This window comes from Ochotona princeps, chromosome 4 (assembly GCF_030435755.1).
Source record: "Ochotona princeps isolate mOchPri1 chromosome 4, mOchPri1.hap1, whole genome shotgun sequence".
Taxonomy (NCBI): domain Eukaryota; kingdom Metazoa; phylum Chordata; class Mammalia; order Lagomorpha; family Ochotonidae; genus Ochotona; species Ochotona princeps.
The window spans coordinates 9,050,276-9,072,236 of NC_080835.1; the positions used below are offsets into that span (position 1 = coordinate 9,050,276).

The 21,961-nt window shown below is 50.6% G+C and overlaps 1 protein-coding gene across 1 annotated transcript; it reads right to left on the bottom strand.

Moving 5' to 3' along the window:
- Nucleotides 1–723: 723 nt before the first annotated feature.
- Nucleotides 724–21,428, bottom strand: SDHAF2 (succinate dehydrogenase complex assembly factor 2). Its single transcript, XM_058662964.1, has 4 exons — nt 21,277–21,428; nt 14,064–14,287; nt 13,880–13,989; nt 724–1,439 (listed from the first exon to the last, which is right to left on the bottom strand). The coding sequence occupies exons 1-4, from the start codon at nt 21,313–21,315 to the stop codon at nt 1,309–1,311; spliced, it is 504 nt and encodes a 167-aa protein (XP_058518947.1). The 5' UTR covers nt 21,316–21,428; the 3' UTR covers nt 724–1,308.
- Between the last annotated feature and the right edge of the window lie 533 nt (nt 21,429–21,961).

Consider the following 21,961-nt stretch of genomic DNA (forward strand, 5'->3'; position numbering starts at 1 on the left):
TTTCATGTGAGAACTGCTATTTCTTTGCCAGGTGTATATTTCTAGGAAATTGCCAGCAACAGGTAGTATGTTCTAATAGAAAGTTCATGAGTTCTAGAAGCAGACTGAATAATGCTAAATTTTGGTTTTCTGACCAAAAGCTATTGGATCTTGAACAGCTTCTTATCCCTGGACCCACTTTCTCATCCACAGATGAGGCCCAACATCTAACTCGATCATGCTGTGCTGTGACGCTGTTATGACATCACCGACATAGAAGCTGGCTCTGTTTCCTTCTTAGCCAGAGACACCGGGGGGCAGCAGGACCCGGATCCCAACGAGGCTGGAGCACACACTTCCAGGGGCAGCTGCCGTGACCATCAACCACCGGCTCATCCATCCTAGTCAGCCTTCTGTCAGCACCTGTAGGTGGGCCCAGTCAGGCCTGGGGGACTGACCTGAGACGGGGCTGCAGTTGAGGGCAGAGCTCTGGAGAGCTCATTACCAGCAATGCGGAACTCTCCTGGCCCCAGAACTAAATATTTCTACTGGATTTATTCTAACACATCACATCCACTGTGTTATTTTTCAGGCGACTAAAATCACTGTGAAGATTGCAGAACTGAAGGGAAAAGTTTGCTATAACACCGCATGAAGTAAAACCTGTAATTGCAACCTTGTAGAGCTGAATGACTACGGTTATAGGAGGAGAGGGGAAACGAAAATAAAATGCGAGGGCTGAGGTACTATAAATTTCTTTTCATCTTTATTCTTTAATAGTCAATTATCTCACAATTTACAAAGTGCGTGGTTAAAAAAAACCTACCAACTAAGATGTTGACACTTAGGCAGTATGGTCTCATTCCGCCCGCTGTGTTTTTCAACAGTGCAGCTCAGGTGGGATTGGATCAGCTTCCTTGGACAGAAAAGACCACACCAGGTTGTAGGGAGGGGGATTTCACCTTGACAAAGCCCTGGAGCACGGGGTGGGGGGCTGCTCTTACAGCAGGTGGGGCTTCTGGCCCCTTTCAGGGAACACTGGGGGCAGAAGCAATGCACTAGCACAGCTGCTTTCCTACAGTGCCCTCTGCTGGCAAACTTGCTAATGGCACCAGCAGCTCAAGCCAGGCCTGAGCGGCAACAACATGGACAAACCATTTAGATAGGTCAAAACTGAACCAGAAAGGGCCAGAGCAAGTCACACCACCCATCTACATGCAGGTCCCGGGAGGGAGGGAGAGTCGAGCGTCAGAAGCAGCAGCCGAGGCCAGCAACCACTGGGAGCAGTTACCATCTCCACACTGGGTGCCCGCTGCACACGCGCCAGGCTCAACGTGGCTTTTCAAAGAGGTACTCCAGATCCGGGGCCCGCAGTCTCTGCTCTTTGTTTTTGTTTTTGGCAAAATCTCTCAGCAGTGTCATGACTTCATTTTCAAATATTTTCGGGGCTGGCTTTGCTTCTGCAAGAGAAGAGTGGACAGAAAGCATTACACCATAGTCACGTTCAGGTATCGGACACTTTGGCCTTGGCCAAGAACCACAGGTGGGTACTCAGACTGCAGACCGTCTCTGCCCTTCCTTGGGACAGACAAACATGATGTCAGCAGCTGCTCCCAGGTAAAGTAAGGGTCAGCCATGGTGGCTTTCCCATTATGGCAGGAGAGCTAAGTTGCTGTCCGCATGACCATGTGGCCACCAGACTTAAGTGTGCAGGCTCTCCCCGTCCTGCCTCCATCACTGTGCTTTGCACTGGGCAGTTCATGTTCTCCAGGTACCACGTTTCCCCTTATAATCTACACATTTCTGAGACAAAAGCTTTCACTTTATTATTTAGATGTCCTTGATTAGAAGTGACAGAAATCGGGCCTGGCACCTTGGCCTAGCAGCTGAAGTCCTCCCATATGGGTGCCAGTGGAGCGCCAGGATCACATATGGGTGCCAGTTATAATCCTGGCAGCCGCACTTCCCATCCAACTCCCTGCTTGTGGCCTCGAAAAGCAGTGGAGGGCGGCCCAAAACCTTGGGATCCTGCACTTGCGTGGGAGACCCGGAAAAGGTTCCTGGCTCCTGGCTTCAGATCGGCACAGCACCAGCCATTGCAGTCACTTGGGGAGTGAATCATCGGACGGAAGATCTTCCTCTCTGTATATCTGACTTTGTAATAAAAATAAATAAATCTTTTTTTTTTTTTAAAGTGAAATTGGTAACTCCAGCAAACTTAAGTGAAAAGGAGTTTTCTGGAAGGGTATTCAAGGCACTGTGATAGAACTACATTTAAGTGGACAGCAACCAAGGCACTGGCAACAAAGAAACGAGAAGGCCAGAAGGCCAGCCGCAGGCCGACACTCTGGCAGTGTGCTGCTCAGACGGCTTCTCCCATCCGAGACGTTTGACCAAGGGGCCAGCACTGCAGTGCAGCAGGTGAAGCCCTTGTCTACAATGCCAGCATTCTATACAGGCACTAGTTCATGTCCTGACTGCTCCACTTCTGATCCAGCTGTCTGCTAGTAGCCTGGGAAAAGCAGTGGCAGATGGTCCAAGTATTTGGGCCCTTAACCCCCAAGTGGGAGTCCTACCCAAAGCTCCTGGCTTTGCTGCCATCTGGGGAGTGAAGTAGCAGATGGAAGAACTTTCTCTGTCTCCTCCTCATTCTGTGACTCTAAGGGGGGGAGCAGTATGGTGACTCAACAGGCTAAGTGTTCATTAGCAAGTCCTGGCATTCCATATGGGCACAGGTTTGTGTCCTGGCTACTCCATTTCTGATCCAGCTTCCTGTCAGTGGCTTAGGAAAGCAAAGGCCCAAGTCCTTGAGTCCCTGAACTTACATGGGAGAACCAGAAGCAGCTCCTGGCTCTGGACCTGCCCAGCCAGCTGATGTGGCCATTTGGGGAGTGAACCAGCAGATGGAAGCTCTCTCTCTCTCTCTCTTTAACTCTGCCTTTCCAATAAATAAATCTTGTTTTTAAAAATTGCCCAAAGGCAAGTACATTTTTAAAAGGTAAATTTAAGGATTAGATGTTTGGCACAGTGGTTAAAATGACACTTGATGAGGGGCAGGGAGCAGTGTTGTGACAGAGCCAGTTAAGTTGCTGCTTAGGATGCTGTCATACTGGAGTGCTGGTTCATGTCCTGGCTACTCAGCTTCCCATCCGGCTCCCTGCTAAGGTGCCTGGGAAGGCAGCAGAGGACGGTTCAAGCCCTCGGACCCTGCCTCTCACATGGAGACAGGATGGAGTTCCTGGTTCTTGGCTTTTGCCTGGCTGACTAGGCCGTTGCAGCCAACTGGGAAGTGAGTTAGTGGATGGAGGCTCACTGTGTCTTGCCTTTCCCTTTCAAATAAATAAATAGCAGATAGGAGGTCTCTATCTTTCAAACAAACAAATGTTTTCAAAGGTAAGTTTATTTTGGGCCCGGTGTGGTGGCCTAGTGGTTCAAGTTCTCACCTTGGGTGCCAGTTCGTGTCCTAGCTGCTCTACTTCCCTTCCAGCTCCCTGCTTGTGTCTGGGAAAGCAGCAGAGGACGGCCCAAAGCGTTGGGACCCTGCACCCATGTGGGAGACCCAGCAAAATCTCCTGGCTCCTGGCTTCAGCTCTAGCTGTTGCGACCACTTAGGGAATAAACCAGCGGATAGAAGATACTCTTCTCTGTATCTCCTTGTCTCTGTATAACTGCTTTTCAAAAAAAGAGGTGAGTTTATTTCGGTGCAAATTAATTTTGAAATCTATGCATAACTTTTTCTACACTATGCATTTCCATGAACTTTTGGAAGACCCCTAGTATGCATGGATTCAAACTTTTTTTTTTGTACCTTTTAATTTCAGTTTCTACACAGTTTTCTGGACAACGCTAGGAGAGAGAATTCCTTAAAGCTGAGTCCGATTGCCCCTTGGCATGGGACCAGGCATCCCATGAGCATTCCGGCTTTTTGTGATCATCAAAATAAAGTCAGACAGACTGAGTCCCTCCGGGACACAGGAGGCTGGAAAGACGGCAGTCACCTGAGCAACACACAAACCCGGAGAACTAGACACAACTTCGCTTGGAGTTGTCCAAGGGCTGACGTCACAGGACCAGCCTCAGTTCCAGGGATGAGCAAGGAACAAGAGGAGATGCTGGACACGCACACTCACCTCTGCGACGGCCACAGAAGCAAGAGACACCAAACAACACAACTGGTAAGAAAAACTCAGTTTGGAATGACTAGAAAAGCCAAATGGGAGTTAGTGTGAGCATAAGCCCCTGGGAGCCACAGGCACAAGCACAGCTGACACCCACCCTCGGGCTCCTCCTCTGCGTGTACTCAACAAAGCCGGGCGCAGAACACATGCTAGAGGCCGCCCCCAGGAGCAGGGGAGCGGCCCACGAGGCCAAAAACAGAACAAAACAAAACACAACGGAAAAAAATCCACTGAAAAACAAAATCACACAGAGCCTAGCATGTGCACAGGTGGGCAACCCTGTGGGCTGATGGAAGGACACAAGGAAAACAGACTCCTCCCTAGGGGAGGGGAAGGGTCCCTGCACGCCCACAGCAGCCACAAGGCTCAGGGCCCATGGCTGCACAAAGCTGAGGCAGCACGTGGCAGGCAGCAGGATCTCCTGCTGGGCGGGCTAGGGCACGGCACAGGCAGGCACAGAAGGCTGAACGCCGAGGGCGGACAGGAACACTGAGCAACCATCTCCAGACGCCTCCACCCAGCACACAGCAAAACCAAAGGCTAATGATGTGCTCAAGGTAGCCAAGGTCAAAGCAAAACCCAAACTGGGGCTGAGTATGCGGCACTGGAGTCGACTGCTGCTAGACACATCTGCACCCCTTACTGGACAGCCTGGGTTTCAGTGCCGGGTCTGCTCCATTCCAGTCTCCTTATGAAGTGAACTCCGGCAGGCAACAGATGGATACCTTCAGCTCCAGCTCCAGCATTCAGGTTCCTGCCACTCACGAGGGACAAAGACTGAGTTCCCAACTCCCAGTATAAGATGGTGCAGCCTCAACTGCTGCGGGCATTTGGGAAGCCAACCAGCAGACTGAGAGATTTCATTGTCTATCTCTTTACCTTTCAAATAAAAAACAGAAATTGAACCTGGTTTTATTGCTAACCTGACCAACTGTAAAAAAGATTTACTTATTTTTTTTGAAAAGGCAGATTTATAGAGAGAGGAAAGATCTTCTGTCAGTTGGTTCATTCCCCAAGTGGCCGCAACAGCCGGAGCTGAGCTGATCCGAAACCAGGAGCTTCTTCCAGGTCTCCCATGTGGGTGCAGGGACCCAAGGCTTTGGGCCATCTTCCACTGCTTTCCCACGCCACAAGCAGGAAGCTGGATGGGAAGCAGAACAGTGAGGACACAAACCAGCATCCATGTGGGATCCCAGTGTGTGTAGGGCGAGTTTTTAGCCACTGGGTCACCAAGCTGGGCCCTAATTTGACCAACTTGATCCCCCAAACTAGGAGCCATGTGGAAGTAGTACACTCAGTTCTGGGAATAACACTGTAAGACAGTCTTTTTGTCTTACATGAATGAAAAATTATGAATATAGGGCCCGGCGGCGTGGCCTAGCAGCTAAAGTCCTCACCTTGAACGCCCCGGGATCCCATATGGGCGCCGGTTCTAATCCCGGCAGCTCCACTTCCCATCCAGCTTCCTGCCTGTGGCCTGGCAAAGCAGTCGAGGACGGCCCAGTGCTTTGGGTTCCTGCACCTGCGTGGGAGACCTGGAAGAGGTTCCAGGTTCCGGGCTTCTGATCGGCGTACACCGGCAGTTGCAGCTCACTTGGGGAGTGTTTCATCGGACGGAAGATCTTCCTCTCTGTCTCTCCTCCTCTCTGTATATCTGACTTTGTAATAAAAATAAATAAATATTTCAAAAAAAAAAAGAAAAATTATGAATATATACACAACAGAAGAGGATGGGGAAAAAAACCAGAGTCGGGGCAAAGCAATGAACAGACTCAGGGATGGCCTACGTATCTCAACATATCAGAGAATCTGCAACAAGTAGAGCTAATATTAAAGACTTGTAGAAGACACACACAACATGCATGAGCAGATAAGAAACTCCAGAAGGGAGCCGAAAACTGTAAAAGTCACTGGGAAATCTAGGACTACAGTGGAACGACTTTAACAGATTCATCATGAGAGTTGACATAATCAAAGGAAAGAATTAGAAAGCAGGTCAGTTGCTACTAGTCAATAAATCACACAAACTGACAACAAAAACAAACGAATAGAAAACCAAAGCAGAGGAGCTGCTGCTGTGACAGTGAGTAAAACTACTGACAGCTGCGCCGGCACCTCAAACGGCTGCCGGTTCAAGTCCTGAGGCTCCACTCCTACCTAGCTCCCCGCTGCTGCACCTGGGAAAGCAGAGGACAGCCCGAGTGCTTGGGCCCTTGCACCCCTGTGAGAGAGCCAGAAGAAACTTCTGGCTCTTGGCTTCCATCTGGCCCTGCTCAGCCATTGTGGCCATTTGGGGAATGAACTAGCAGATGGAAAATGTATTTCTCCCTCTCTGAAATTCTGCCTTTCAAATAAAAAAATAGATTTTAAAAATACAAAGCAGAGAATACAGAAGTTACAGGACAATACCAAATGCTCTAACCTAAATGTAATTGGAATGCCAGAAGGAAAAGAGAGAATGAGGCAAAAGAAACATCTGAAGATAGAATGGCTGGAATTTTCCCCAACAACAATGAAAGATTTATTAGACACAGCACGCTCAGTAGACACATGGCAGGATCACTATCTGCACAAATTACATCAAATCCAGACAACGAGAAACCAAGGACAAAATACCAAACATACTTAGAAAGAAAAGACACTCATAAAGGGATGGAGATGTAGCACACTGCTCAACAGCTCGGCACACCAGAAAACAGCACATGGACTACCAGGGGAGCTGGAGCCGGCAATGTGCAGCAGGCAACCAGAGCAGCACCAGCCACTCCAGACCCGGCTCTACTCCAGGCCAGACGGACTCCACTCTGCACACCAACGACCAGCAGCACAGTGTGCCCAGTTAAATTGCTAAAAGAAAGAGACTGTGAACATGGAACCCCACATTCTGTGAAAATCTCAAAATAAGAAACCAAAGCCGAGAGAATCCCAGCAGCTTGTCTGCACTATAAGAACTACTAAAGCAAGCCTCTAAGACACAGGAAACATGGCACCAGACAGAGTACGAAATGACAATCTCAAGAAGTGGTTAAACAAAGGCAAATACCAAATATTTTTGTATTTCTTTTATTTCCAATCACTCTGAAGATAACTGGCTGACCAAAGAAAAGCAGTAAAAATACACTGATAGCACCACTGAGGGCAAAGCATGGCACGGGCACACTGGAGTACACTAGTGTAAGGTTTTATGTTATATACATGAAGCTGTGTAATATTTCCTGAAGGTGGACTACAATCAATTAAAGATGCAGGCTCATTCTGCAATCATTAAAAAATTATACAATCATAACTTTTATAAAAACAATTCAGATTGGTTGAAAAGACTGCATACGTAGTATACAAGAAATTCAATTCAAGTACAAAGATAAACGGAAATTGGAAGTAACAGAATGGTTTGTTAGGACCATTTCCAGGCTGGCCCCCAAGGCCCTCCTCCCCAGGGGCGCAGCCCTGTACTGTGGGGTCACTGTGACCACTTCCAGGCTGGCCTCCAAGGCCCTCCTCCCCAGCGGCACAGCCCTGTACTGTGGGGTCACTGTGACCACTTCCAGGCTGGCCTCCAAGGCCCTCCTCCCCAGCGGCACAGCCCTGCACCGTGGGGTCACTGTGATCACTTCCAGGCTGGCCTCCAAGGCCCTGCTCCCCAGGGGCACAGCCCTGCACTGTGGGGTCACTGTGACCACTTCCAGGCTGGCCCCCAAGGCCCTGCTCCCCAGGGGCGCAGCCCTGCACCGTGGGGTCACTGTGATCACTTCCAGGCTGGCCCCCAAGGCCCTGCTCCACAGGGGCGCAGCCCTGCACCGTGGGGTCACTGTGACCACTTCCAGGTTGGCCTCCAAGGCCCTGCTCCCCAGCGGCATAGCCCTGTACCGTGGGGTCACTGTGACCACTTCCATGGTGGCCCCCAAGGCCCTGCTCCACAGTGGCACAGCCCTGTACCGTGGGGTCACTGTGACCACTTCCATGGTGGCCCCCAAGGCCCTGCTCCACAGGGGCGCAGCCCTGCACCGTGGGATCACTGTGACCACTTCCAGGCTGGCCCCCAAGGCCCTGCTCCACAGCGGCACAGCCCTGCACTGTGGGGTCACTGTGACCACTTCCATGGTGGCCCCCAAGGCCCTGCTCCACAGGGGCGCAGCCCTGCACTGTGGGGTCACTGTGCCTGTGATGACACCGCTGCTGTGATCAGGCTGCTACACGCTGCGGTAGACTCTCAGTCACAGATCCTGGCCAGGCAGGTATTGCTTGAGCACAGGCACTACTGAAAAGCAGAGCTTTCTTAGCCGGTGGCAGGAGAGCCAGAGGGCTCCGAATCAAGAGAGGGAATCCTATGAGATGGCTGAGCTGCAAGAGGCCAAGAGACAAGGATCTCCAGGAACAGAAAAAGATGGGACCGTGAACAAGACAACTGGATCTCAGCTCTAAAACTGCAAGAAAATGAATTCTGACAACCCAAACGTGTGTGAAGTGTTCTTCCTCAGCCTCCAGACAGGAATGCCAAACGTCAGATACGCTGATTTCAGGCTCACAGATCTTGGGCCTGGCTTCTGAGCATAAAGCTAACAAAAGTAAGCTTGCAGTGTTTCCTACATGGCATTAGGAAACCAATACAGAGAGGGAAATACATGCAGTGCAAACACCAAAGACTAGCTGAGCGCCCTCCTCCTGCCACACCACACCAGTTCACAACGCATAGTATCGTAATAAAGACACACAAAGTACAATGACTGAGTAATCAATTCACTAAGGAAAAATAATCCTAAATGCATTATCACATATCAGAGCTTCAAAATAGAAAAAGCAAAAATGGACAGAAAAGTGTAACTGATGAATCTACAATTATACAGTAACTAATTGACAAATACTCAGAAAATTAGAACATAAAAGACATGCAGAACAGTATCAACCAACTGACCTGGTTGAGATTTACACAATATGTAAAGACAAGACGTCATAATCAGACGCACCTGGAACATTTATCAAGATAACTGTGTTTTCAAGTCATGAAACAAACTTCAAAAAATTGTGAAACTTCAAATGTTTGAAACTGAATAACTCATGGGTTAAAAAGGAAGTTATGTGGGCCTGGTGTGGTAGCCTAGCAGCTAAAGTCCTCGCCTTACACACGCTGGGATCCCATAAAGGCACCGTTGCGGTCACTTTGGGAGTGAATCACTGGACGGGAGATCTTCTTCTCTGTCTCTCCTCCTTTTTGTATATTTGTCTTTCCCAAAAAAATAAATAAATTTTTAAAAAATGTGTTCTTTTTTTTTTAAAGGAAGTTATTCAGGGGCTGGCACTGTGGCTCAGTAAGTTTGGCCTCCACCTGTGATGCTGGCATCCCAGTAGACACCAGTTGGAGTCCCAACTGCTTCACTTTCAATTCAGGTCCCTGCTGATGAGTCAGGGGAAATAGCAGAGGATGGTGAAGGTGCACAGGCCCCTCTCACCCACATGGGAGACCTGGGTGGAGCTCCAGGCTTCCGGTTCTGGCCCGGCCCAGCCTGAGCCAATAGGCCGTCCTCATCCACATGGGAAATGAGGATGGAGTCCCAGGCTCCTGGTTGTGGCCTGGCCCAGCCTGAGCCAATAGGCCCTGTTCACCCACATGGGAGACGAGGATGGAGCCCCAGGCTCCTGGCTGTGGCCCAGCCCGGCCCAGCCCAAGCTACCAGGCCCCACTATCCACATGGGAGACCAGGATGGAGTCCTAGGCTTCTGGTTCTGGCCCAACCCAGCCCAAGCTACCAGGCCCCTCATTCACGTGGGAGACCTGGGTGGAACGCCAGGCTCCCGGTTCTGGCCTGGCCCAGCCTGAGCCAATAGGCCCTGTTCACCCACATGGGAGACGAGGATGGAGCCCCAGGCTCCTGGCTGTGGCCCGGCCTGACCCAGCCCAGCCCAGCCCAAGCTACCAGGCCCCTCATCCACGTGAGAGATCTGGGTGGAGCTCCAGGCTCCTGGCTGTGGCCCAGCCCTGGCTGCTGTGGTCATTTGAGGTGTGAGCCAGTAAGAAAAGCTTTCTCCTTTTTGCTCTGACCCTTCATTTCTCTTTTTGTAACTCTGCCTTTCAAATAAATAGCCAAATAACATTTTTTAAAAAGTCACTTGAATCGAAGGAAAAAAAATATCAGTAATACCAAAAAGCAGAAAAACAGAGAAAATCAGTGAAATTAAGAGCTAGTTCTTTGAAAATATGAATAAAATTAATAAATTTCTAGTCAGACTGATCAAAAATATAAAAAATGACCATAGATTACCAATAATAGAAATAAAAGATAAAACTCATCAACACTCATGGGTGCTGGGGTTGGGAACAGGCCATCTGGTCCAGGCTGTAGCACCTGTCCGCACACCCAAGAATTGGGTGTGTGGCGGGTTAGGCCACAACATCTACCAGAACACACAAAAGCCAACACTGGGGGGAGGGGCAGAGTGTGACAGCTAAGGGCCTAGCATTCACTGGCATGCATGAGATCTGGGTCTGAAAGTAGGCTTGGTGGGGGAACTTGGGAACTTGGGAAATTCCCCTGGTAGGCCATCACTCTTATTGGTGAGCATGTGAGTCAGCGCTGGGTGTTAGGCAGGGCAGGATTGCTTCACTTGTCAGCAGGTGTGTGGGTTGGCTCGGGAAGGGTGGGGGCAACACCAGGCAAAACCATAGCACACTGGCATGTGCAGGAGCCAGGATGGGGTGTGGGCCATGCAAGGCTAGGCTATCACACCTACCAGTCTGTATGTAAGCCAGGGATGGGGGCAAGCTGGGCAGGGCCAGGCTACAGTACACCTACCAGCATGAGCTGAGCCAGGGGTGTGGAGAAGAGGGGCAGACCAAGTCAGGCTGCAGCATCTGATAGCAAAGCCCAAGATGGGTGATGGGCTATGCCAGGCTGGGTGGGAGCAACCACCGGCATGCACAAGACCTGTGGTTGGGAGAAAGCCTGGTTGGGGAGCTAAGGTCCCACACTTGCTGGGCTGTGGTTCTCACTGGTGAGTGAGAGCTGGAATGGGGGTGGTGAACTGGGATGGACATGGCTACAATATCCCTTGACATGGGTGTGGATGGAGTATGGGGATTGTCAGTTGGGACTAGGCTCCAAGCAACAACTGGTGCTTGCAAGAGCAAGAGTGGGATTAGGTTTAACACAGGCTAGGCCAGGTTTCTGCACCTATTGAACCATGCAAGAGCTGGGTCTGGGGGTGGACCAGGTATGGCTGGACTGTAGCATCCAACAAGAGCCAGAATGGGTGTGGGCTGGTCGTGCAAGGCTGCTGTACCTGCCAGGACAGGAGGTGGGCCAAGTTAGACCGATGTACGTGAGATCTGCCACTGGGAGATGACCTGATAGAGGAACTTGAGGAATTCCTGTCAGGATGCAGTCCCTGCAGGTGAGCGCAAGAATCAAGGCTAGGAGCAGCCCAGTCTGGACCACTAGCAGATGTGAGAACCAGGACAGGGTCCAAGACATGCCAGATTAGGCCACAATGCCAGCCAGTTCACAATAGGGCCAGATGGGCTTGGCTAGTTTGCAGAACCCACCAGCAGGAGCTGAAACTGGGGGCAGGCCAGGCCAAGCCAAGCTGCAGCACCCACTAGTGAATGCCAAGCTAAGGGAAGCCATGGCAGTCTGGGTTACAGCTCCCACCTACATACACCAGACCCAGGATGGGGAGCAAGCCCAGCAGGGGAGCTGTGGAGGTTCCCCTGTTGGACCACCGGTCCTGCTGGTGAGTGTGACAGCTAGGACTGGGGGCAGAACAGGCTGGGCAGGACTACAAAGCTTGTTAGCCTGCATGTGAGCTGGGTTCAGGGAGAGCCAGACTGAGGTAAGCGACCATATCCACTGGTGCAGGCTTGTTGCCACAGCATTGGCTAGCATGTGCTGGGACTGGGGACAAGTCCTGTCAGGCTATACTACTGAACAATTTGGAAAGTACATGATCCAGGGCTAGGAAAGGGGCCTAGTAGGGAAATTGTGGGCACCTCTATGATGGGCTGCAGCTTCCACTGGTGAGCATGAGAATTAGGGCTGGGGGCAGGCCTGGCTGGACAGTCGGTGACACATGCCAGTATGAATGTGGGTTGGACAGTGGGATCGGTTGGGATGAGCTTGGTTTTAACACCTATTGACAAGTACAAGAGCCAAATGGGATGTGGCACAGACTGGAACAATCTGCTGCACACACTGGCATGTGCAGGAAGCGGGGTGCAGCAGGCCTGGTGGGGGTTACTGGGGTTTCTCCAACTAGGCTGCAATTCCTGCTGCTGTGCCTGAGGGCCAAGTGTGCAGTACACAGGGGTAGGCTAGGCTGCAGTATCCACTTGGTTGCTAAGGCCTGTGCAGTGAATGGTATGGTCAGATGTTCATGAAGGACCTGACAACCAGTTCACTGAGGCCTGCAGAGGAACTCTGGTACCACGGAGGGCAGAATAAACTGGACAACTCTCCTGGCCAAGCTTTGACAGCAAGTATCTGGGCAAAATGAGACTCTAAGGTGGACTGTGTCGGTGAAATAGGCCTTGAAGGATTTTCTCAACCTTGAAGCCAGGAAATCAACAGCATCTCAGACCACTTAAGCAGTGTCCTCAGAACATGCTTCCCATTGGGGACCCTGGGATGACATTGGCTGGCCGTTCCCCTTCCTGGGTGTGATGTGCTGGGGCTGCTGGGAGTGGCCCTCTCCCCTTCTGTCTCCGCTTTCCCAGATACAGGAAGAAAAAAGGAGACTGGAGGCAGTTGTCTCATTCACCTCCCCCCACGCCTCGACCCTCCGCACCCCATCTGGAGGTCCACATGGGCACACATCTCATCATAACGTGAACATCAACAAAAATAAAATGATTATTAAAAAAAATAAATCTACAAACTTTTTGTTGTTAGAACATAGACACACTCACTTGTTTGCTACAATCTATTCTGCTTTCATGTTCTAAGGCAGAGCTGAGACCGTAAGGTCAAACATGGCTAAAATATGGGCTATTGGGACCACTAAAGGAAATGTTTGCTATGAAGTGGACTATACACTTACCACATGGCCTGGTTATCTTTTCTGGTATTTACCCAAGAAACACAAAAAGCTATGCTCACAACATACATATAGCAGCTTTAGTCATAATCACCTAAAGCTAGAAATGCCCCTCAATCTCTCAACTGGGCAACAGATAAACAAACTGTAATATGCTCACATGTGGAATATTATTCAACCCATATAAAAATGAAGTTTTCCTAGAAATGATAGCATGGACTTTGCTAAATCAAGGGCAAATCTATTGAGTAAAAGATCACACAGGGAATATTTTAGATTGTGAGGTTTGGCAACCTGCACAGTAGCCTAGTGGCTAAATCCCTGCCTTGCAACCGTTGGGATTCTATATCAGCACTGGTTTGTGTCCCAGCTGCTCCATTTCCCGTCCAACTCCCTGCTTGTGGCCTGGGAAAGCAGCTGATGATGGCTTAAAGCCCTGGGACCCTGCACTAAATGGGAGACCCAGAAGAAGCTCCTGGCTCCTGCCTTTGGATCAGCTCAGCTCTGGCCACTGTGGCCACTTGGGCAGTGAATCATCGGATAGAAGATCTTCCTTTCTATCTCTCCTCCTCTCTGTATATCTGACTTTCCAATAAAAATAAAAATAAATCTATTTTAAAAATGGCTTAGAATAAAACTCTTGGCTCAAATCAGCCCAAGTCACCCTTGTTTCACATAACCCTGATTATGCCCAGTACCTGTGGCCCAGTAGTAGATATCCCAGTCGTTACTGGGCTCATTGATCAGGCGGTCATACAGGTTCAGCTGCTTCTCCGTCATTTGGTGCAGGTGCTCTTTGGCAAACAGACTAAAAACAAGAAGGGGAGAGGCTGAAAAGGCTGCCTGGTCAGAGAAGTGACTCCCAGCCTCCTCTCTGCTTACCTAAGGAGGATGCAGTTCTCCAGCATTCCCCTCTTCCTGCTCTCATACAGCAGCCGGGCCCTTTTGGTCTCTATGGACTCGTCGGTTCTCTCCTGCCATGGAGGCAAAGGTATTTCAATCATGTCTTTTTGGGAATCTGTTGGGCTGTCTCCTCTGTAGAGGCGTCTGGATGACGTCACGCTGAGCAAAGGAGACAACAGGCTGTGCCTTGACAGCACAAGCATCTGAAACAACAAAGTGCAAATACCTATGTCGACGACAGATACCACTGCTGTCATCCACTCAGTGCTCAGCGGTTGCTAACAAGGCAGTGGTGGGACCCGGCTAAATCCTCGCCCTGCAAGCACCAGGATCCCACAGGGGCATGCCAGTTCATGTCCTAGTTGCTCCACTTCCCATCCAGCTCCCTGCTTGTGGCCTGGGAAAGCAGCAGAGAATGGTCCAAGGCCTTGGTACACTACACCCGCGTGGGAGACCTGGAAGAAGCTCCGGCTCCTGGCTTCAGATCAACTCAGCTCTGGCCACTGCAGCTACGTGGGGACTGAACCAGCATATGGAAGATCTTCTTCTGTTTCTCTCTCTCTTTCTCTCCATAAATCTGCCATTCCAATTTTAAAAAGAAAAAAAAAATCTTCAATTAAAAAAAAAGTCAATGGTTGGGGTCAGCATTAGGGCACAGTGTATTAAGCTGCCATCTGTAACACTAGCGTCCCATATCAGAGTGTCAGCTCAAGTGCCACCTGCTCTGCTTCCAGTTCAGCTCCCTGCTAAGGCACCGGAAAGTAGCAGCTGGCCTGAGCGTTTGGGCCTTTGCTACCCACGTGGGAGAGCTCCCTGGACTACCAGGCTCCTGGCTTCAGCCCAGTCCTGGTTGGTGCAGTTATTTGAGAGTGAACCAGTGGAGAGAAGGACACTTTTTCAAGTAAATGAAATAAATCTTAAAAAAGAGAGAGAGAAAAACTGTTAATGCTGACATTGTCTCCACTTCGCAGCACCCCCCTCCGCCCGCACAGGAAGGCTAAATAGTTGAAATAGTTGTCCAAAGAGTACTCAATCCTAAAATATTAACTGTACATTCTTTTAAAAAAAAAAAAAAAGTACTTTTTCTTTCTTTGCAAAGCAGAGAGAGAGAGTCACTGAGAAGGGAAGGGAGATTTCTTCCATCCACTGGTTCATTCCCCAAATGGCCCAGGACTGGACCAGACTGAAGCCAGGCTCTCCCTCTGCACTTCCCGGGGGAATTAGCAGGAACTGGATCGGAAGCGGGATAGCCAGGCCTAAAAGATCACAGGACAGACCTGCGTCACGGGTAGCAGCTTAATCTATTGCACCCACAACACTGACCCAAACACAGGTTGTTAAATAACGCCTTTTCAAAAAACAGCCCAACAAAACTATCTTCTTGTTTCACAGTCTCTTACAACACAGTATAGTGTGCACTGAGACCCTGAGGATACAGGTAGTGCGGCCCCCAAACTCCCAAAGGTTCCCAATCTACTAAAAGGCTTAGTTCTCGAGATACAACATGAAGATGGTGACACTGGCAAAAAGACAAACAGGAAGCCCCACATCCTCCTTCCCCCAAGACACTGACTCAACAAGGCAGACCAAGTCCCTCTGTAAGATGCAAACACTGTTCGGCAGAACCAGCTGCCGACACCAGCAGGACAATCTGGGGCAATTGTCTGCAATGGTCCCTTCCCCAACACAGTAGGCCTGACCAGGAGGAAACTCCCAGCTCCTGGCTTCTAGGTGGGGAGGGAAATGAATGTCCAAGACATACACCCAGTGTTCAGATTTTGGGTGTAGGAGCTACCAAACAGGTTGGCACTGACACAACCTGGTATACATTACAAGGCTGGGGACTCCTGGGCAGGGAGATGACTAGCAACAGCTTTAAACAAACTACAGTACCACAAACAAGCACTAGAGGGAGCAAGAGATCATGAAAAAATCTCCATAAACTCATAAATCCAGAAAAAAAAAATGCATCTACAGAAAGGAGCTGAGAGGTTCTCAGAATTCCTCATCAGGCTGTATAGTGAAAGCTGGGACAGTTGGATTTTTCCAATGTGCTGATCCCCACACAAAGATGGAAGGTACACAAAGAAGCAAGGCAACACGGCCCAGACAGAGGACTAAAGAATGAGGTCCATGAATTACCAACAAGAATTCAAAATAGGGCCTGGCGGCATGGCCTAGCAGCTAAAGTCCTCGCCTTGAAAGCCCCGGGATCCCATATGGGCACCGATTATAGTCCTGGCGGCTCCACTTCCCATCCAGCTCCCCGCTTGTGGCCTGGGAAAGCGGTTGAGGGACGGCCCAAAGCTTTGGGACCCTGCACCCACGTGGGAGACCTGGAGGAGGTTCCAGGTTCCCAGCTTCGGATCAGCACAGCACCGGCCGTTGCGGCTCACTTGGGGAGTGAATCATCGGACGGAAGATCTTCCTCTCTGTCTCTCCTTCTCTCTGTATATCCGGCTTTCCAATAATAATAAATAAATCTTCTAAAAAAAAAAAGAATTCAAAATAACCAACACAAAGATGCCCAATAACCTCAAGAAAGTGAATGCTGAACAAAATGATAGCATCAATCAGGAGATACAAAGCAGTTTTTTAAAACTTTGGAAGTGAAGAATTGAATTTAAAAAGCCTCTAGGTTTCCAGGAAAGCTTTGATCAAGCCAAGGAAACAGCGCGTGCATGCATTCTGTGATGAGGAGCCAAGCACAGCCGTCTCCAGAGCAGCTGAACCTGCTCACACTCTGATCTTGGATTTCTCTTTTTTTTTCTTAAGATGTATTTATTATTATTATTGGAAATGCAGATATACAGAAAGGAGGAGAGACAGAGAGGAAGATCTTCCATCCAATGGTTCACTCCCCAAGTGGCTGCAACAGCTGGAACTGCGTCAATCTGAAGCCAGGAGCTTCTTCTGGGTCTCCCACGTAGGTGCAGGGTCCCAAAGCTTTGGCCGTCCTCGACTGCTTTCCCAGGCCACAAGCAGGGAGCCGGATGGGAAGTGGAGCCGCCAGGACTAGAACCAGTGCCCATATGGGATCTCGGGACGTTCAAGGTGAGGACTTTAACCGCTATGCTATCGCGTCAGGTCCTGATCTTGGATTTCTATCCTCCAAAACTGTTAGGAAATAAACTGTGGTTGTTTAACTTATCTGAACTGTGATATTTTGTAACGGTGGTAGTTCTAGTCACCTTTTCATCACCGTAACAAAAATACCCGAGGCAGCCTGAATTATAACAGCTCACATTTCTGTTGGTTCGTAGTTTAAGACTATGTAGGCCCAATGGCATCTTGCTGGCAGAGCCGTGAAATGGGGGGAGCATCACGTGGCCCGCGGCAGGGAATACACTGTGCATCTACACCTGTGTGTTCTCACAAAACCCCAGGATTTAATCCTGAGGGCTCCACACCCTAGTGAAACAATTCAATGCAGTCAGCCCCAAAAGACAACATCCCCAGTCACGATAGTCTCTGCCCTCCTATTTCTATTAACACTAGACTTTGGGGAGACAAACATTCAAACCATAGTAACAACACTAGCAAACTAATAGACTACACAATGAAAACTCAGAGTTCTCTAATCTCTACTCTAGTCCCATCTCTAGAATTGGGCCCTGGCAATCACATCCGGAACAAGTCCTCTAGAACATTCTGACGTATACACCGATATCCTAGTATCTGCACTAATGTAACATAAGTGGGTGAGAAATTTCCATGGAAATAAGAGAATAAGAGAGCCTATCATGATCAATACTGGAAAATTAACTTGGATCTCCCTTTTTTAAAAAATTCTTTTATTTTGATAATCTTTACATGGTTGATTAGGGCACAAAGAATCAAGGGCTACAGGAAAGTAACACCATTATTTCCACATTAATATTATTTTTTTAAAAGATTTGTTTATTTTTATTGGGAAGGCAGATATACAGAGAAAGGAGAGACAGAGAGGAAGATCTGCCCTGGAGGATGATTCACTCCCCAAGTGAGTGCAATGGCCGGTATTGCGCCGATCCAAAGCCAGGAGTCAGGAGCTCTTTCCGGTCTCCCACATGGGTATGGGGTCCCAAGGCGTCGGGCCGTCCTTGACTGCTTTCCCAGGCCACAGGCAGGGAGCTGGATGGGAAATGGGGCCGCCAGGATTAGAAATGGCACCCATATGGGACCCTGGCACGCGTGCAAGGCGAGGACTTTAACCACTATGCTATCACGCTGGGACCAATATTATTTTTTTTCCCTGTGTCTGGAAAAAGGGGAGAGATAAAGGGAGAAGCCCCACCCAGCCTCCCACCCATTCCAGGTCCCTGATATGGGGCATGGTCCGAGGGTTCTGCTCAAGCAATTTTGATAGTTCAGCAGTTCTGAATTGCTGCCAGTCTCGCCATTCCAAGAATGATGAAATCTCCAAAATCCACTAAGTGACATGGTCTCTTCATGGTTAGGGTTCTGAGATCAGCAGTTCAGTTGGAGAGATCCCTACAGAAAATTCATCTGAGGTGATCCCCAGACCTGATTCTTGTGTGTGCTTGCCAGTACTGGCACAGTCTGTAGTCCCAATCAGCTTATGCATATGCTGCTGGTTGCAATTGTTGGGTCAGTCTGTTTCCAGCCCTGTCTTCCACATGAACCAATGGGTGTTACAGTCCAGCCCGATCCTGCCCACTTCACACTCGGCCCTCATGCAAACCAGTGGGAAATGCAGCCTAGTTGGGGTGACTCCCCATAACCCTCACAGCCCCTACCAGGCCTGCCCCCTACCCTGGTTCCCGTGCTCGCCAAGACTTGTTCAGTCTCTCCCACATCCCATTCAGCTCTTATATATGTCAATGGGCATTGAAGCCTAACCAGCCCTACTATCCAGCCCATACACATGCAGCCGGGTGCTGTTCTGTCTAGTCACCCCTGCCCTAGTTCTGGTTTTCATGCTCTATAGTGGGAGTGGTAGCCCAAGAGGGAGGTGCCCACTATTTCCCTACTAGGCCACTCCCACTCTCAGATCATGCACTCTCCAGGTGGTTCTGCAGTTTAACTTGACAGAATAAGCCCTTAGTGCCAGCCTCTACCAGCTGATTGCAGTGGCAAAGCCCAACCAACCCTCACCCACTCTAATTTTTGCTTATACCAGTAGGGACAATCAGCCCAGCCTGGCTTTTCCCTGATCTAACTCACATGAGGCCCACAGGTGTTGTAGCCCTGCCTGGTCTGGTCTGCCCCCATCTCAACTCACGCTCTCCAGTGGGAGTGGCGATCCAGCAGGGGAGTCTTCCACATTCCCCCTGCCGGCTTTGTCCCCTCCCCCTCTGGTTCTTGCGTGTGCTGGTTGGGTGCTGCGGCCCAGTCTGGCAAGGCCTGCCTCACCTCGGCATTTGCCAGTGGGTGCTGCAGCTTGGCCCAGCCCGGCCCGGCCCACCCCCAATTCCAGCTGGTGAGGGTTACAGTCTAGCCCAGCCCAGCAGGCACCCAGTCCCAGCTGTAATGTGTACTGGTATGTGTTGCGATCGAACCTGGCCCGACCCACACTCTGTTTTGGTGCTCGGATTTGCCAGCGGGTGATGTGAACTGGTTCAGCCTGGTCTGACCCCGACCTATGCCAAATGTATGCCGGTGGGTACCTTTCCCTGGTCTGGTCTGGGCTGCTACCTTTCCTGGCTCTTGCACTCACCTACAGAGACTATATCCTGACAGGAGTTTCAGATCTCCCTTTTGAAAAACTTATTTATGATTGTTCCTATTGGTGCAAGCATAAATCAGAGAGGGTGGGGGTTACCTGTCAAGTTAAAAGTGTCAATCACTTTTACATTGTATACAATAGGGCTGGTGTTGTGGCTCAGCACGTTAAGACACCACCACAGTATCTCTATGGGGCTGGTTCAAGTCCTGACTGCTCCGCTTATAATCTGGCTCCCTGCTACTGTCCCTAGGAAAGCAGCCAAATAGGGCTCAAGTGCTTGGACGTCTGGACCCGGCTAGGAGATCCAGAAGAGGCTCCTGGCTCCTGACTCTGGCTCAGCTCAGCATTAGCCGTTACAGCCACTTGCGGACTAAACCAGCAGATGGGAGATCTGTCTTTCCTTCTCTCTGTAAATCTACCTTTCCAATAAAAATAAATAAATCTTTAAGACAAGAGTGGCTGAACGGGGGGGGGGGGGGGGGGGATCGAGACACACAGTCTACAGAGACAATCGCTGCAGATTTTAAGGACATACATAGGCTGAATGGATAGGAAGTGACAGTCCATGGCAAGTCACCAAGAGAGCACACGGATGACCACACTTAACACAGACAGACTCTGAGTCCAATTTGCCACATGACACAACGAAAGACATTTAACAAGTATAATGATCAAAAAAGGTAATTGGCCAGAAAGGTCGAACTACAAATAGATTACCCAAGATCAGAACATCCAAATACACTAAGCAAACCCACGCAGAAGTGAAGGAGGACACCGCCAGCAACCTAGTAACTGCAACTTTGGACGAAACATTCTAACGGCCGGTAAGGAAGGAAACCAAGTGTTGCGGATCACAAGGACCTAACAGATTCCCACACAGTCAAAACACATCCCTCGCAAGCACTGAAAGCAAATCTCAATCAACGGAAGAAGACTTCATGGGGAAAATAACTCAGCTAGATTATCTTTGCTAACCTCAGGAGGAAAAAAAAAACACCAGAAATCATTAACAGGAAGAAAACGGGAACATTCACAACTACGTGGTATTAACGCACTCCTAATACAGCCCAACGGGCCAAATCAGAACTCAAAAGGGAGCTAAATAAGACATCTAAGACAAAACCCAAAAATCCAACACCCAAGAAATGACGAGTTGCAACAACGAGTTCTGAAAGCGAGGTGTACAGTGGTCAATGTCCTCATCACAAAGAATATGAAGAACTCATGAGACTGTGAAGCCGGGAAAGGCATTTGAAAGTGCTTAGAACAGGCGAGAACTGAGGCGGGTCGCCCTCCAAGGCCGAGTTCTCAGGCACCTGCGACAGCCGGAGCACAGCGCAGGTTCCACCAAAAAGCTGGACACGATCTCAATGTCATCTGCAGGACAGGCCTCTCCTTGGGTCCTCCCCTTACCCTGGGCTCCCGCACAGCTGAACGCTCCCTTTGGGCTCCAAGGCCGACAAAAAACCGGAACCCTAGCCCCTCGGCCCGAGCTCCAGCCCCTGATATCTCCGCTTGCCTCACCCGCGCCACCGCCGGGAACGCACGGACCGCCGCCGCCATTTTTCCCAACCCACTCCGGAAGAAAACCTGCCCTGGACCACTTCCGGGAACTCCTGCCTACCCCACCAGCGAACCTCGGCCGCCGAGGAGACCTGAGCCGGAAGGTGCGTGCTTGCGCATGGCGGAAGTGGCGGTGCGTGTGACGCCGGTGGCGGGGCGGGGGGCGGGGCCTGCGGTGGAGAGCGGTTCGCGCGCTTCGGGCCTAGTCCGGACTCGCCGCCGCCGCCGCCATATTCCCGGTAACGGGGGCGCGCGGCCGTGGGCCGGCGGGGCCGGAAGAAGGGCCTGGGCCGCCGCTGAGGCGGGGAGGGGGTCGGTTGAGCTTAGGGCCTGGCCGGAGGCGGCGAGCGGAGGGAGGTGCGGGCCTTGGAGGGAGGGGCCAAGCGCGCCGGGCCGGGTCTGTTGGGAGGGAATGGGGCAGGCCGCGCGAGCCGGGAGCGAGGATTGGGCCGGGAGGGAGAGGCAGAGGCGGATGGAAGCTGCCGGGACCCGAAGGCGCCCTGGCTGGGGTCGCCTCGGGGCCTGGGCAGGTGCGGGCAGGCTGGCTTCGAAGAAGGCGCCTGGGAGCCGAGGCCTGGACTCTGGGGTCGCGCCCTGTTCCCGGCAGCAGCGGCGCCACTCGGGTCGGGGCCTCTGGGTGATGATG